The 14,689-nt window shown below is 36.3% G+C and overlaps 3 protein-coding genes and 1 long non-coding RNA gene across 17 annotated transcripts; 2 read left to right on the top strand and 2 right to left on the bottom strand.

Annotated features, from left to right (window-relative positions):
• Positions 1-501: 501 nt before the first annotated feature.
• Positions 502-5,249, top strand: LOC111452852 (coiled-coil domain-containing protein 136-like). 6 transcript variants are annotated; one of them, XM_023093764.1, is made up of 9 exons: positions 502-695; positions 1,061-1,195; positions 1,427-1,486; positions 1,733-1,835; positions 2,602-3,184; positions 3,635-3,767; positions 3,968-4,135; positions 4,216-4,325; positions 5,119-5,249. In XM_023093764.1, exons 2-8 carry the CDS (start codon positions 1,118-1,120, stop codon positions 4,273-4,275), a joined length of 1,185 nt encoding a protein of 394 aa, XP_022949532.1. In that variant the 5' UTR covers positions 502-695; positions 1,061-1,117; the 3' UTR covers positions 4,276-4,325; positions 5,119-5,249. The 6 variants fall into 6 exon arrangements, with proteins under 6 accessions (XP_022949532.1, XP_022949533.1, XP_022949531.1 ...); XM_023093765.1 differs by lacking the exon at positions 5,119-5,249 and adding an exon at positions 4,603-5,077 and having other exon boundaries at positions 1,075-1,195; XM_023093763.1 differs by lacking the exon at positions 5,119-5,249 and adding an exon at positions 4,603-5,077 and having other exon boundaries at positions 1,067-1,195.
• Positions 5,250-5,970: 721 nt separating this feature from the next.
• On the top strand, positions 5,971-8,521 carry LOC111452667 (SNAP25 homologous protein SNAP33-like). 4 transcript variants are annotated; one of them, XM_023093489.1, is made up of 7 exons: positions 5,971-6,278; positions 6,393-6,529; positions 6,806-7,278; positions 7,407-7,500; positions 7,736-7,863; positions 7,994-8,091; positions 8,205-8,521. In XM_023093489.1, exons 3-7 carry the CDS (start codon positions 6,817-6,819, stop codon positions 8,302-8,304), a joined length of 882 nt encoding a protein of 293 aa, XP_022949257.1. In that variant the 5' UTR covers positions 5,971-6,278; positions 6,393-6,529; positions 6,806-6,816; the 3' UTR covers positions 8,305-8,521. The 4 variants fall into 4 exon arrangements, with proteins under 4 accessions (XP_022949257.1, XP_022949255.1, XP_022949258.1 ...); XM_023093487.1 differs by lacking the exon at positions 6,393-6,529; XM_023093490.1 differs by lacking the exon at positions 5,971-6,278 and having other exon boundaries at positions 6,297-6,522; positions 6,801-7,278.
• LOC111452668 lies at positions 7,850-8,290 on the bottom strand. The gene is made up of 2 exons (XR_002712153.1): positions 8,170-8,290; positions 7,850-8,063 (listed from the first exon to the last, which is right to left on the bottom strand). It is a non-coding gene; the product is annotated as an uncharacterized LOC111452668 (long non-coding RNA).
• Positions 8,522-10,080: 1,559 nt separating the features above from the next.
• LOC111452576 (heparanase-like protein 1) lies at positions 10,081-13,964 on the bottom strand. Of its 6 annotated transcripts, none has more exons than XM_023093363.1 (11): positions 13,848-13,964; positions 13,407-13,596; positions 12,729-12,986; positions 12,604-12,640; positions 12,336-12,519; positions 11,952-12,100; positions 11,637-11,870; positions 11,216-11,405; positions 11,011-11,136; positions 10,827-10,926; positions 10,081-10,656 (listed from the first exon to the last, which is right to left on the bottom strand). In XM_023093363.1, the coding sequence occupies exons 3-11, from the start codon at positions 12,936-12,938 to the stop codon at positions 10,276-10,278; spliced, it is 1,611 nt and encodes a 536-aa protein (XP_022949131.1). In that variant the 5' UTR covers positions 12,939-12,986; positions 13,407-13,596; positions 13,848-13,964; the 3' UTR covers positions 10,081-10,275. The 6 variants fall into 6 exon arrangements, with proteins under 6 accessions (XP_022949131.1, XP_022949133.1, XP_022949132.1 ...); XM_023093365.1 differs by having other exon boundaries at positions 13,840-13,926; XM_023093364.1 differs by having other exon boundaries at positions 13,826-13,907.
• Positions 13,965-14,689: the final 725 nt, after the last annotated feature.

Here is a 14,689-nt window from a genome sequence, read left to right as displayed (position 1 = left end):
TATAAGTTTTAATCTATATCCATATGTTTTTAACTCAGAAAATATATATATATATATATAAATAAAGAAGAGAATTTTTGACATATTTAGGTTAAAATACTTTTTAAAATAATCTTTTTCTTAAAATTAGTTTAGAATTGATTTTAATATAAACACTTTCTTAAAAAAATATATATCTAAAAGCAAAAAAAATAAAAAATAAAATAAAATTTGATGTAATAAAGTAATTAGCGGACTTTTTTTTATAATTTGTTCTAAACTCATTGAAAAAAATTAATTATTAAATACTATCAAATACTTGATTTTTTTAATTATTTTTTTTATAAATAATTGTCCGTCATAATTAATTAAAGAGTTAATGGGAAAAAAGAAAAAGAAGGAAGGAAAAAAAGAATTAAAATTTCAATGTTTTGGGCCTTTGAACCGGATTCGAACTCTCAACCGGCCCAAATCAGTTCAATTCAATTCCACCATCACGACAGATTAAAATCTCCGCCATTTTTTCGCTGGCAACGGCCCGACCATTATTGGAAATCTAATCAATTTTTGATCATTGGGGTTTCGACGATTCAAATGCTCTCTCTTACATATGCAAATTGCACGCCAATTTCTTCATAATCGATCCCAAATTAAGATATTATTGACATCCTCAGCTACCCACCATCATTTTAAGGGTAAAGTTCGCTTTCGAGAAGGTACTTTCCCGTGTACTCTTTCCGAAGCTTTCGGTAGATAAAAGCAAAGTATTGTTCATTGTTACATATACTTCGCGTATGGATGAGTTGGTTAAAATTTCTAGTAATTTGTTTAAGGTATTTTTGTCTTGTTGGGATGAATTAGTTGAACCGAATTATCCTTTATCTTTGATTGGAACTGTGATGTTTGTCAGCAGGAAATTGATGGAGGTAGAATTTTCTTTTTCTTTCCGATCCTTTTTTGAAAATTTGAATTCACATTTTTATTTCCCTTTTATTCTCTTGCGGCTTTTGCAATTGTTGCAAATAGTTTTATGTTTTACTATATGGGTTGTCGTTTGGTGTTCTTTAATGTCTTCTGATAGTTTTAGATGCCCAGCACTTGCTCCTGTTTGTGATTCTTCTAGGATTCTCTTTCACCGATGTTGAGTCGCAGGAGCAATAGCTCTAGCTCATCTGATTTAGAGGAACTTCTGGAGATTGAGTCAAGATGTCGACAGGTATATTTTTCAATCTACTTGCTGAGAGTTTCTCTCTTGACATGGGCTTGGAAATAAAAATAACTAGAAGTGATTGCTGCAAGATATCCTTCTAGTGGCCCGTATAAAAGTTAATTTTCCCAAGTATTATGTGTCCTGTATATTTGGACAAATTTGATGGGTTCTTTTCTATCTCCTTTAATACATATGTATGTATATATAGTTAAATCTGTATCATTTTTACTTATGCAGCTCAAGAAAGAAAAGGACACACTAATAGGTTCACGGCCACAAAGCTTTGAACTGATAAGGGTAAGTTCCACGTTAAATGTTCTTCCCCCGTTTACTGTGCAGAATGTGATGTTTAGTCTTCAATATGCTTTATGTTTTTTCAGCTCGTAAGCAGCTCTTTGGATGCCAAGATTGTTTTATATTGTCACTTTATGTCGCTTTTGCATGGTTACTCACTTTATCTAAAATGAGCGCTTGATATGTAATGTAGACATTTCGATTATCATTCAGATGAACTATATTATTTTTTACTTTTGTCTGATGCAGCGGCTGGAACTACATGCGAACTCTTTATCAGAAGCACGCAAGGAAGACAAGCTACGCATTGAACAATTGGAGAAGGAGTTGACAAACTGCACTCAGGAAATAGGTACAGGAAGTTGTGTAATGTAGCGTGTTTGAGATCACTTCTAAACTTGACTCTTGTGAATGAACATTTGAGGAACCGTTGAAATCATTATAGGCTAAATTGAGAAGTTTATTTTATCGATGAACTTATTGAAATTAACTTTTATTTATAATAGTTGAATATATAAAGACTATTGTATTATTTATTAAAGATGTTATGCATAAATATATAACAGAAAACTAGCAAATCCGTTCAACGGAAGTTATCCAAATGACTATATTTCCTTAATTTTAGAACTATGGTGGTCGGTCACCATGAAAATATGAATTCTTTTTAGCACTAAAATCTTCTTTTCTAACCCATTATTTGTTGAAAAGTGCATAAGAGTTACGGGTGTGATTTATTATATTTATTATAGTGTGCAGAAAGATTTTGGAAGAGTTATTATCTGCTCCTAGGATTTTGGGGTTTAGGACCCATCCTTTTCTTCCCCTTTGATCATTTCTTTTAATACCCCTAAAGTTTTAGCAATATTTAGTTATCAAATTATTTGTTCTTTTAATTAGTATTTAGTTTGGAAGCATTTCTTAATGTCAATAATATTTTCTGCTTTAATAGCTGACATGTTGAATATTACTGATTTTAGAATTATGAACGATTTTAAAACAATGATGATTGTTGAATTTCTGGCATGTTCGATGTATGTGGCAGCGTGCTATCCTCCATTCTTGACGTCATAATCTTATGAATCTTTTTTGACTTAGTTCAACAACAACATTCATCACAGATCACCTGCAGGATCAACTATGTACAAGGAACGCAGAATTAAACTACCTTGTAGAACACGTTGAGAACCTTGAATTCAAATTAGTTCATATGGAGCGTTTGCAAGAAAAGGCTGTCAAGTTAGAGGAAGAGGTGAAGCGTTCGAACTCAGAGTGCCTCTTCTTGAAGCAGAAACTAGTTGACAAGGAAAAGGAGCTACAAGAATCACATTCCAATATAGAAAAACTTGAGGAGTCGATTTCATCTATGACATTGGAGTCTCAATGTGAAATTGAGAGTATGAAATTGGACATGGCGGCCATGGAGCAGTGTTACTTGGAAAATAAGAAAGTCCAGGAAGAAGCTCTTCATCTAAATGATAAAATGGATAGATTGATTGGGGAGCTTCAGAATGCACAGAAAAATACTGAGTCTCTGGAGAAGGAAAATGAGAAACTTCAAAGAGAGCTGGATATATCGACAAGAAATGCCACCACATTTTGTCGAAGGATTGAGGAATTGATTGAAAACAAGGAGAGATCACGAAATACTCTGTGTTTCTCGAATGACGGAGACAGCGAGTTAGAAACATTACTTGATATTAGGTACTTGTGATATAAATTTAAAAATCTATGGTCTCTGCCCCTGCATTTTCATTACTTGAGACTTCATTCTGCACCATATTTGTTGGTTAATAAGTCTCTTTTCACCACAAATCTCTATGGTTATTGTGAAGTTTCCTTTTAAAAGATTCGCCTTTGCAGATTCTAATATTTAATAAAGGATCCAGATTTTATTTGTTGGCTACTAGTTGTTTTGAGTTGTCATGATTCTGATGAAGTTGCTTTTTGTCGGGGCCATCATATTTTTGTTTGCTTTGTACCTGCTTTCTTTCTTAGTTTTAAACAGTGACTCTTCTTGCCAGTGAAGAACAAAATCTGGATTTGTGTTTTGTATATCTGGTCCTAGAGAATCGATTAGTACACTTTTGAAACATTTCAAAAGTGGATGCAAATTCTTGGTCCATTACTGACACATTATTATTTTATGTGCAGTTGTGGCGAAGACTCAGGCCATCGTCTTCCAAAATTAGCAGGTGCACCATTTGCAGATGAAAATTCAGAAGTCAAAATGGATGTGATGGCAAAGAAGATACAAGATTATGAACTTCTTGTAAAGCAACTCAAGGTATGATGCATATAGCAACGCGGTTGTCTCTGATATCTAACAGACTAATGCAAGATACTCAATGAAGCTCCCTTCGGTTTTTCTTAATTTTAAACTGCGTATAGAAACCAATTAGTTGAGTTAGTTGGTCTTTTTTTTTCTATGCAATAGGATTCTTTTTGTTTGAAGCCTCCAGGTTTTAACATTCTAGTGGTTGACAGGAGGAGCTAAGAGAGGAGAAGTTGAAAGCAAAAGAAGAAGCAGAGGACCTTGCTCAAGAAATGGCTGAGCTAAGGTACCAAATTACTGGTTTGCTTGAAGAAGAGTGCAAGCGCCGGGCTTGCATTGAACAGGCATCTTTACAGAGAATTGCTCAGTTAGAGGCACAGGTATTATGCCTGGGTTTGAAATCTTATATCCCGTTTGAGGCATCATATCTAATTATTTTCTCTTGATTACTACTTTTCAGGTTTTAAAAGAAAAACAAAGTAGGTCATTTTCTGTTGCTAGACGTATGTACGAAATATAGTAGTTGGGAGTATGAATTAAAAGCTGCTCGAGGAAGAGTGTCGATCAAAGGTTTACATTGCTTTACTGTTTCTTCGATGTTGAGAATTATCTTGACCATAAGAAATTAGCACTAACAAACGGGAATGAAAATGCTATCCTTTTCTTTTTGTTTAAGAAAAGTTAACCAAAGAAACGTAGATTTATCGAAAGTATGAGGACTGAATATGGCATTTGAAAGTTATATGTTAATCTGATATTACTTAATACTGGCTAAGGATAGATCAATTCTTTTCATCTACCTCTTTCTCATCCGTTTGCTCATACTCCATCCTTTTAAATGAAGCAGCTTACTTTCTGAAAACCTTTGGTACTGGACTGGTGAATTTGACTGCAAAAATAGTGGCTCCTATATTTTCCTCTTGGTTTTCCCAGATGGCGGCGTGTCGGTTTGACAAAATGAAAAACTTCGCAACCGCAACTTTGTACCAACTACTCAACCAATTCAGCTTCTTACAGAGAAAACAGGCATGCTTGTGTAGAAAACGATACAGAAAGATAGTAGGTTCCATGAATAGAGTTGGCTCTAGGTTGTTCAGCAAGCTGCTATCAGAAATATAAAGTAGATATGCTTTGCACAGTTCTCCCTAGCAGCTCTGGTTTTGAATCTGCGCTTTCTGGAGAGTAATATGATTTGAACTTAGTGTGTATTAACAGAGTGTTGGTTTGGTTTGGTTTGTCATAATTTGGTCACTGTTGTAAATATTATGCATTTGTAATGTGGGAAGTTTTGTTTGCAACCATTCCATGTTTTACTTCACTTATCCACTGCTACTCCATCTTGTTCTGCAAAACGAACTCACAGGGCCTACAATTAACAACGTGGGGTAACTGGTGGTGGGTCTGGTGAGCAGCCTTGCTGGGCTGTTGGGAGCTGTGTAATATGTTGGATGAAACAGAGTGAAATGAATGGATTATTCAGTTCAGAATTTACTTAGATATTTGATGTAAAATGTCTTAAAAGTACTTTTTTTTCTTCTTCAAAGAAATGGACGCAAATTGTTTGGACGATAAAAGTTGTAATAACTCAAATCACCTTTCGCAAAGACGTTTCTTCTGAAGTTTTCAAAATGCCTATTTTAGGGAGAGGCTTTCACATCTTTTCAATCGACTTGGGATCTCACAATCCACCCTCTTTAGGGTCCGACGTCTTCGCTGACATTTGTTCCCTTCTCCAATTGATGTGGTACCTCTCAATCCATCCCCTTCGGGACCCAGCATTCTTGTGGCACACCCCCTTGTGTCTACTCCTTTCGGGGCTTGGCTCAACCTTCTCATTGGCACATCCTCCAGTGACTCTGATACCATTTATAACAGTCTAAGCCCACCACTAACAAATATTATCTCTTATCGTGAGATCCCACATCAGTTGGAGAGGAGAACGACTCTAATATCATTTGTAAAAGCCCAAACCAAGCCCCTTTGAGCTATTGTACCGCTAGCAGATATTGTCTTCATTGAACTATTGTACCTCTAACAGATATTGTCCTCTTTGGGCTATTGTATCGCTAGCAGATATTGATATTGTCTTCCTTAGGCTATTGTGAGATCCCACATACAGTTGGGGAGGAGAACACAAGATTCTTTATAAGAGCGTGGAAATCTGTCTCTAAAGGACAATATCTACCCCAAAAGTGAAAGTATAATCATATAATAATTACAAATAATCATATAATAATGAGCAATATTACAATATTCATGGAAACCATCTTTTGACCAAATCCATCGACACTATTTGGTCCTTTTTCCCCCCAAATGTCAACCTTTCTTTGCGATGAAAAGCATTTGTCGAAGAAAAACTCTACCCCATGTGAACTTTGATTTTAGTTTATAAATTTGAACTGTAACTTTGTTTATAAAGAAAAATTCTACTCCATGATAATCGCTGCGCAAGGTTTTCACATTTGGAGCTCGCAAGACACAGAAGGCAGGTTCCTTGAAAAGCTCATTAGAGCGGTTAGAGAGGTAAACCAAAGTCTTTGCCGTTCCAACTTCTTCCTGCTAATTTCCTCTTTCAAGAATTTTCTGCTACGCGGTTACCTTAAATTGATTTTCTCCTTCCCCAATTCTTCTATTCAGAATCAACCCGTCTCTCTCTGTCCTGCCCTTTAAAATCTGGAATTGGCTTCTGTTTTTCCTTTTCTTCCAGTTTTGTCATTCTGTTTCTGGATTCCTCGTATTACTTCTGTTCTTGTTGTTCCTGGAATACTCTCAAGGTACTCGAGTTTTACTTTCACTTTTTGTATCTGGGTTTTGATCATCAACTTCCCTCTTCGTTGCCTTTACATCATCTTGTTAATTTGCTTCTTCTCCTCTTCAGTTCTTGATCGTGCTACAAGCTCTTCTGTTCTTACATCCATCTTGTGCTTAATCCATTCTGATTGAACTTGTTTAAACAGGAATCTAAATTTCATAGACCTTTAACTGAATTGAATGTTCTATCGGTTTTCCCTCATAACTTTTAACCTGTTGGATTACTTTGTTCTTTCTAGTTCCTGGGAAAATGTTTGGTTCGAGGAAGGCACATCTGAAGATAGGGAGACATAGTTCTACTCCAAACCCTTTTGAGTCTGATGATGGTTTTAAAGCGAAGCAGAATCTGGTTACCTCGCTAAGGACTACCTCAGACCCTTCGTTAGTGACAGAGAGCTTTAGCTCCAATCCTTTTGATGATGATCATGGACATGCTCCCTCTTCTTCAAGCTCACTAACTTGGTCAGAAAGAAACAAGTACAAGAACGATTTTCGGGATTCGGGAGGGTTGGAAAACCAATCTGTTCAGGAGCTGGAGAATTATGCTACTTACAAGGCTGAGGAGACAACAAAAGCAGTGAATGGCTGTCTAAAGATTGCTGAAGAGATAAGGGAGGATGCTACCCAAACTTTGGTTGCCTTGCATCAGCAGGGTGAGCAAATTACAAGAACTCATATGGTTGCTGCTGACATCGATTATGATCTCAGTCGGGTATGTTCGTTTTGAAATGCGAATGGTTCGATCTTGGTGTTTCGTGGCCTTGAAATTTCTAGCACTAATCCTGCCTGTATAAGTCTAAGCACTATCATTTTCTTATTCTTTTCATGAATGCTTATCAGGGAGAGAAACTTCTGGGAAATCTAGGGGGAATTTTCTCCAAGACTTGGAAGCCAAAGAAAACTCGACCAATATCAGGGCCTATTATGAACTCTGGTTAGCTTCTTTCTTTCTACAATCATCCAGACTTTTCTTGTGAGATCCCACATCAATTGGGGAGGAGAACAAAACATTCTTTATAAGGGTGTGGAAACCTCTCCCTAGTAGACGCGTTTTGAAAACTTTGAGGGTAAGCTCGAAAGAAAAAGCCCAAATAGGACAATTTCTTCTAGCGGTAAACTTGTCACAAGGGGCGGACCAAAAAACTGATATGTTTGAGCATGTCTTATAGATGATTTGGTAAGAAGAAAGGGTAGCCACTTGGAGCAGAAGGAAAAGTTAGGATTGACTCATCACAAGGGGCAGACCAATACAAAAGCTGCATTTGCTGAACCTACCAATGCAATTCAAAAAGTTGAGGTTTGTATTTGCTATCTGTAAATCATTACTGCACAAATGTGTACCATGATAAAAATATATCCATGGTTTCCAAAATGCAGTATCATTCACCTTACATAAGCTTTGTGTTTCAAAATCATACATCACACAGGAAGAAAAGGTGAAGCAAGATGATGCACTATCTGACATGAGCAATATCTTGGAAGAGCTCAAGGAAATGGCTGTTGACATGGGTTGTGAAATTGACAGGTTAGTTTCTATCTTCTGTATTCCAGAAAAACTTGTGTGCCGATTCTTGCAAGTGAAAGACAAAGAGACTAGGTGTACCTTAGAAATTGAGATGACTTTGGTGCTTTTTACAGGCAGATTGTTGCTCTGGATCATGCTTCAGTTGATGTCGAGGTGCTTGGTGGCCGAGTTAAAGATGCTAGCCGACGGGGTCGTCGTCTCCTTGGAAAATAGAGTTCAAAGCTCTCATATTCATGATTAGCCATCTCTTGATTACTCCATTTTCCTGGTTCTGTATTCTTTTTGCTTCCAGAAAGAGATGTTCAGACCCTTTTCTTTTACGAGATCACTGGTCGTAGATCCATGCTTTGTTCACCTCGAGCAAACACATTTGAACAATTCCATTTCAAACAATTATTTGGGCATTTCAATAGAATCATGCATTTTCAAACATGGGATCTTTGAACAATCCGATTGATGATGGGTCCAAAATGATGAACAAAGATTGAATGATGCTCTCTTTAGAAACAACTGCCTACACGCTTCTGTCGGACTGAAATGTAAAGTTTTTCGTAATATAATCTAAGCAAATAAGCGTTCTCCTACTCAATGAGAAGCAAACAAGTCAAATAAGTTGCCAGAGATTTGTAAACTCAAATTCTAGTATAGGGTACCGAAAATATTAGCATGCCAGCTGAATCATGAACGTCTTTGCCAGACATCGGTTTCAAGATGCAAGCAACTCTCTAAGCAATCTATTTTTCATAATTGCGTTCACATCCCAAATTAGAAACCTAGTTCGTACTGGTCTTGTCTGGTAATCTTTGATATTCAAACGGAATTCATCATCTTCAGAAGCACAAAAATTAGAAAACCTAGAAAAGAAAATTCATAAATCCATCATAGTATGATTCAGGCTTGATAATTCGAAACTTAAATCCCTAATTTCCTTGCTAAACATAGATTGCCGAAATAAGCTCGTAAAGATAACTCCTCAAAAGGATGGGAAAAACTTCGCTCATTGTTGATAACAACAGTACGCCAATTTACAGTTCAATTCTCTCCAAAAAAAAAAAAAAAAAAAATCTCAAAAACAACAAAAACATAGAAACTCAAAAAACCTACCAGAAAGCGCCATGAGAAACGGGATGAAAAAAGAAGAATAGAAATCAGGAGTTGACATCCATGATACTCTTGACCTTAGGCGCGTAAAGAGAGTAAACAAGGGCCTGCCGCTTCGCAACCTCGAGCTGAGCTTTTCCGCCAGCGTATACGGAGGAGATGGATGAAGGGTCAGAGAGGCTCTGATTTTCTCGGAAGGCATCAATGGTGCGGCGTTTGGTGTATTCTCTGATGTTGTAATCGGGGAATTGACGCGCCGTGCGAAGAAGGGAACGAAAGAGCGTGAGGATTTCAGACCTCGATGGAGCCGCCATCTGTGGAGAGTGAAGAGACGACGGATAGAGAAGAAATGAATCAAACTGATAAAAATGCCGAAGCTTCTGGTTTTGTTGGGTTTGGTTCTTAATACTTCGGTTAAATTGTAAAAAAAAAAAAAAAAAAGAAATAAAAATTAAAATAAAAATTATATATATATATATAGATTAAACATAGATATCCCAAAATAATGTACTGAAATTACATAAATTGTTCGTATCAAATAAAAATTTAAAATGAATGGTTACTTATAATTATATATTATTTTTTTAAAAAAATTATTACACAAAAAAGTATAGAATTAAAAAATATTGAAATACTTCAACCTATTAAACCCTGTTTCTCATTAACGAAGTAATTTAATTCATTTTTTTATTTTAATTTATCACCTAAAATTTTAGGGGCTCTATTTAATCCATATATATATATATATATATAAGAATAAACAAAACATTTTAAAGCTGAATAAAAATAAAATAAATAACAAATTTAAGATTAAAAAAATATAATTAATAAATATGAGTAGGGCCCCTAACCCAGCCCGAAAACGAGTAGGGGACAATAGGAAGAGGCTAAGAAAGATTCGATCTAACCGAGAGAGATGACTTGAGATTTCTACAAAGACAGGTAATAGCTCGATTAATTTTCCGCACCCAATAAGAAAGGAAGGGATTGGGAGTGGCACACAAATTATGCATAACTTACGGATTGACAATACAAACTTGAAAACTGTGCAACAGAGAAGAAGAAAAAGGAGGCCTTCACTGATCATTTGCAAGTTGGAGCTTCAAAATTAGGGAACACTATGAAAGCAATGGACAATGGAGCTATGAGTATTGGAGAATTCACATCAACAAGAACAGGGTTGAGTTGTGGAATGCTTCCATCTTCGGTTAGCTCTAATGGGACACCATTTACAACCATGGTCTGGCTTTGAAGGTAACCATCTTTTGGTGTCAAGTGATACTCCTCTCTTGATATGGACAAATCTGATGCCTTGTTTCCAACCCAACTTACTGTTCTCTTAATACCTTGCATGAAAGAGTTCCTTTTGTATATCTTTCTCACCTCGACAGTCAACGTGTTCCGAACGCTCACTACAAAGCGTGTCTGATTGCTTAAATTGATGAACAATGCAGTTATACCAGCCTGCAACAAGTCGATATCAACCATGACTTACAATCGAGATAGGAAAACACCACGTCGCCTATTTAAGTTTATCTATCTTAAGACAGATCTAGAAGAGACCACGACGTTTCATGCACAGATTTTCATGTTAATCTCTAGCTAGGATTCCAAACAAATGGGAGAAGTCTAACCCTTTCTTTTGAGCAATGAGCATAAGAGCGCAAGAAGGGAGATGCATCACTATTGACAGCAAGAACACCAGTACCCATAAGCCGATGCCATAGAAGTGCACTATTCATTAAAACAATATTGTTTCAGGGTCAGACCAGGCTTTGAAAAACAAAAGAGAAGATCTCGATTTCTATATATTCTTGCCTGTAAAAATCAGGATTCGGTACGAACGTGCCGGTGCTTAGAAGACCATAATTTCCACCAATTAATGATTGTCTACAGTAGACTTTCGTCCGGTACTTGGCTGCCATACCCAACTGATCTAGGTACCTACGTGACGAATCAAGTGACTCGTTTTTCAGGAAAACAAAATCAGAAGTTGGAAAAACTAGTTGATACTGAAAATTACCAAAAGCTGTTGATAAATCTGTTCGATACATCACGGCCACCGCTGTTGTAGGCGCCTCCAGATTCCCCAACCCAGGCAGAAGCCCATGGACCATATGTTTTGATGGTTTGATCAAGTTTACTGAATGTTTCTGATACTCTGCTGAGGTGTAGGGGATCCAATATCTTTTTCGCTAGATTGGGATCAACTCCTGGAGTGCAGAGAACAAGATACGAAACGAAACGAAGAAATTCATGAGTTCAGAACGCACGTTGTGATCGGGATTCAGGTTTTGAAAATACTTAAACAAAGCTCGTTAACTTTCCAACGGGTAACACGCAAAAGGTGAGTATTATAAAATTTTATAGCCTCATCATCAAGAAGCTAACCTTTATCCTAAGATAAGTATAATTAAAAAGAAAGAAAAGAAAAGATAGCACACCTGGACCCAAGTTATACAGATGATGTGTGACGACATTGACTACATTTGATCCCGAAACCTGGAGAAGTTTTGCATACCAATTCTGCTCATAGAATCCTCCCGGTGCTATAAGTGATGGTTTTGAGCTGGAATCACGGTACAGCTCGTCGATGATGCTCCTGAGTTGGATCAGGTCTTTTCCGTACTGTTCAGCAGCAACACTAGCGCCTACACCGCTTCCACTCAGTTCATTACCTTCAATGGCAAGAAGTTATTAAAGTTTAGCTTGGAGTAACAAACTTCATAAAAACAGTGTAGACAGTCGACAGCATATACCAAATTCCCACGAATCTATCGCATATCCCTTAGAAATGGTGTATTTCATAAAATCACGAGCATTACTCGAGTCCCAATTTCCTCCCCACTGAATTTTACCGATCTTGTGCCTCCCATGAAGCGCGTTCAAGCCAAATGTCACAATGGCTCTGAAAGAATAAGATATTAGCAAACAGCAAGACGCAAAAGCACATAATCGAACGATTCCGCTATATATAAAACATTTGTACGATATCATTTCATCTAAGCATTAAGAAAGTAACTCCTCTGTAAGCATACGATTCCTCGAAGTAGTAAGTGATTGAGAAGGACATTTAACTTCGATCGAAACAATTTAAACGAACAGGTAAGGAACATAAGGATGCAAAATGAAACAAACCTTACCCTGTCCTGGTGAATAAATGGTTTAGTTCATCCCACCTATTCATGTGTAAACATCCTTTAGAAAAACCAAATAACCCGGAGCTTATCTTTTGAAATGGACGGCACGGGACTTTCAAGCTTCCGACATCATACAATACCTGGTCTTGTAAAGAGCCGCCTATTCTTATCCTTAAATTGTGGAAAGCTGCTTTCCAGAAGAGTAATAAGATCAGTACTATTTGAAGCAAGAAATAATCAATAGTGTCCAGTTCAAAGATCAGACACAAACCTTGAATTGCCTTGGCAAAAAGAGGATGAGATAGGTTCTGCATAAGAAAATCGAAACGTCATTTACCGAAAATCGAAATCCAACAAATATGCTTAAGTAGCACAATGTTCTTCGACAATTCATACCAAATTGATGACCGACGAGTACCCCCATGAACAGTGGTTGTAATCACACTTATCATGAGGCCACCAATCAATGGTAGCACAGATGAAATTATAGTCAGTTTCTGCAACTTTTTCATTAGCATTGATCAAAATTCTAGCATGTTCTATGTCTTGAGCCCAAATAGCAGATACAGAAACTACAAAGAAAAGCAAGGAGAATCTGATATCCATTGTTCGGGTAATCGATAGTCCCTCACCAGCTCAACAAATCATTGTCGACTGAAAAAGAACAGGAAACAGATAAGAACATCTAAACTTCGAAAAATTAGTCCAAAAAAGAAGCAGAAATCTCATAGTTCAAGCTATCAAGAAATTGAGAGTCATTTTGACCAAACACAAGCACTAATTAAGGATCATTTAAGAAATCATATGTTTATCCAGAATGTTATGATCTTATTAATACAGAATTTTCGGGTTTTCCTAGGAATGCGCTCACTTATTTCCACACCCACCAGGATTTTCCAAACAATTACAGGAAAAACAAACAAGCAATGCCTTCATATTGCTACACTAAACGTACAATAATACTAACTAATCTTAATGCTCACATTTCCAGATCCCATTTGATAAAAATCATTGACAAAAAGAAAATCCTAAGGAATCCAGAAAAAAAAAACACCAAAACAGATAGAAACCCACCTCAATTTCGAGACATTTCGTCAATAATGCAAGAAAATGAAATGGAGATGGCCTCTGAAGCCGATTTCCACAGTCTGACGTCAAGAATTTTTAGCTAAACCACCAGACTTTTCTATTCCTATCTTGGACTTTAGACGACTCCACAGCTAGGAAAACCAAGTTGCACGCAATGGTTCAGCCATTGATATAGCTGTCCAGGCAAACAGTTCCAATATAAATAAGCAGAACAATCAAACTAAACACAAATTTCTAAAGGGTATGTGTGCAAAACGACGAACACTAAAAGATGGGCATCTTTTTAGTCAAAAACCAGTCACAGGATCATAGCTATAGTTATTTAATAGTAATATAACACGATTCCAGAATGTTGATGAAATGGATTAGAAGAAAAGTAAAGATTCAAAGTAAAGGGAAAGAACCTTCACCAAATCACCAAATCACCAAATCCTTGCGTTTCTGAGACGGGTAGCTTCTTGTTCTTGATCTTCGAGAGTGTTGACGTGGGTTTTCGGTAAGAGATTACGATCGGTGGGTGATGGGTCTTATCTTATGGGGGTATTAAACGCAATCCGTGATGGTTCGCGCTTGAACGGTCGCTCTCAAAGAGTGATTACCCACCGAAAGAAAGCAAATAAGTTTCATCCCTCGATCTCAAATAAAACCAGAGATTTCCATTTCCCACTACTTTTTCTTCTACTTTCTACTAGTTCATACTGAATTTCCAAGATATTATACGATTATGGAGTATGAATCTGATTTGCTCATCCCTACCCCCAAATAATTTTCGACATAAATGTTGAATTATTAGCCTTCTTTTCAAGTAACGGCAACAAAATTCGTGACCCATGTTCATGAACTTGTTCTTTAACTCTAAGAATCATAGCTTTTGTAGATTGATAAGTATCAGGTAGTCTCTATCAGAAGGATTTTTCTTAATGGCAATCGTTCCTTGTAAGGGAAGAAGGCATTTATCAATAATGAGTTGTAAAAGAGGGTAGAGAGAAGGAAAGGGGGATTTTAAAATAAATAAATAAAACCATTAAATTACAAAATTATTCCAACAAAACTTTGGTCCGTTGAATAAATTCTTAAAAAAATAAAAATTCTTAAAAATCATTTTATCTATTAAAATTAAATTTAAATTTTATGTCTAAAATCATATTAAAATTTAAACTTTATCTATAATAAATCTATAAATTTTACAAAATTTGAAAGTTTAATAATAAAATTTATGTTTTGAATAATTTAAAAATTAAATTTATAATTTAACCTTAATCACATGG

Source organism: Cucurbita moschata, unplaced genomic scaffold (assembly GCF_002738365.1).
Source record: "Cucurbita moschata cultivar Rifu unplaced genomic scaffold, Cmos_1.0 Cmo_Scf00014, whole genome shotgun sequence".
Classification (NCBI taxonomy): domain Eukaryota; kingdom Viridiplantae; phylum Streptophyta; class Magnoliopsida; order Cucurbitales; family Cucurbitaceae; genus Cucurbita; species Cucurbita moschata.
Note: the sequence above shows the minus strand (reverse complement) of the source record. Positions and strands in the feature narration are given on the sequence as shown.

Bases quoted from the DNA above. Each gene is read 5' to 3' on its own strand.
- LOC111452576 (XM_023093363.1), bottom strand. From the start codon at position 12,938: ATGGATATCAGATTCTCCTTGCTTTTCTTTGTAGTTTCTGTATCTGCT. The intron at 11,871-11,951 runs GTATATGCTGTC...TTGCCATTGAAG, and splicing joins GATAGATTCGTGGGAATTTG to GTAATGAACTGAGTGGAAGC. The intron at 10,927-11,010 runs GCAAGAATATAT...TTTAATGAATAG, and splicing joins CCGAATCCTGATTTTTACAG to TGCACTTCTATGGCATCGGC.
- LOC111452667 (XM_023093487.1), top strand. From the start codon at position 6,817: ATGTTTGGTTCGAGGAAGGCACATCTGAAGATAGGGAGACATAGTTCT. The intron at 7,501-7,735 runs GTTAGCTTCTTT...CATGTCTTATAG, and splicing joins AGGGCCTATTATGAACTCTG to ATGATTTGGTAAGAAGAAAG. The intron at 8,092-8,204 runs GTTAGTTTCTAT...TGCTTTTTACAG, and splicing joins ATGGGTTGTGAAATTGACAG to GCAGATTGTTGCTCTGGATC.
- LOC111452852 (XM_023093764.1), top strand. From the start codon at position 1,118: ATGTTGAGTCGCAGGAGCAATAGCTCTAGCTCATCTGATTTAGAGGAA. The intron at 1,196-1,426 runs GTATATTTTTCA...TTACTTATGCAG, and splicing joins TTGAGTCAAGATGTCGACAG to CTCAAGAAAGAAAAGGACAC. The intron at 3,768-3,967 runs GTATGATGCATA...AGTGGTTGACAG, and splicing joins TTCTTGTAAAGCAACTCAAG to GAGGAGCTAAGAGAGGAGAA.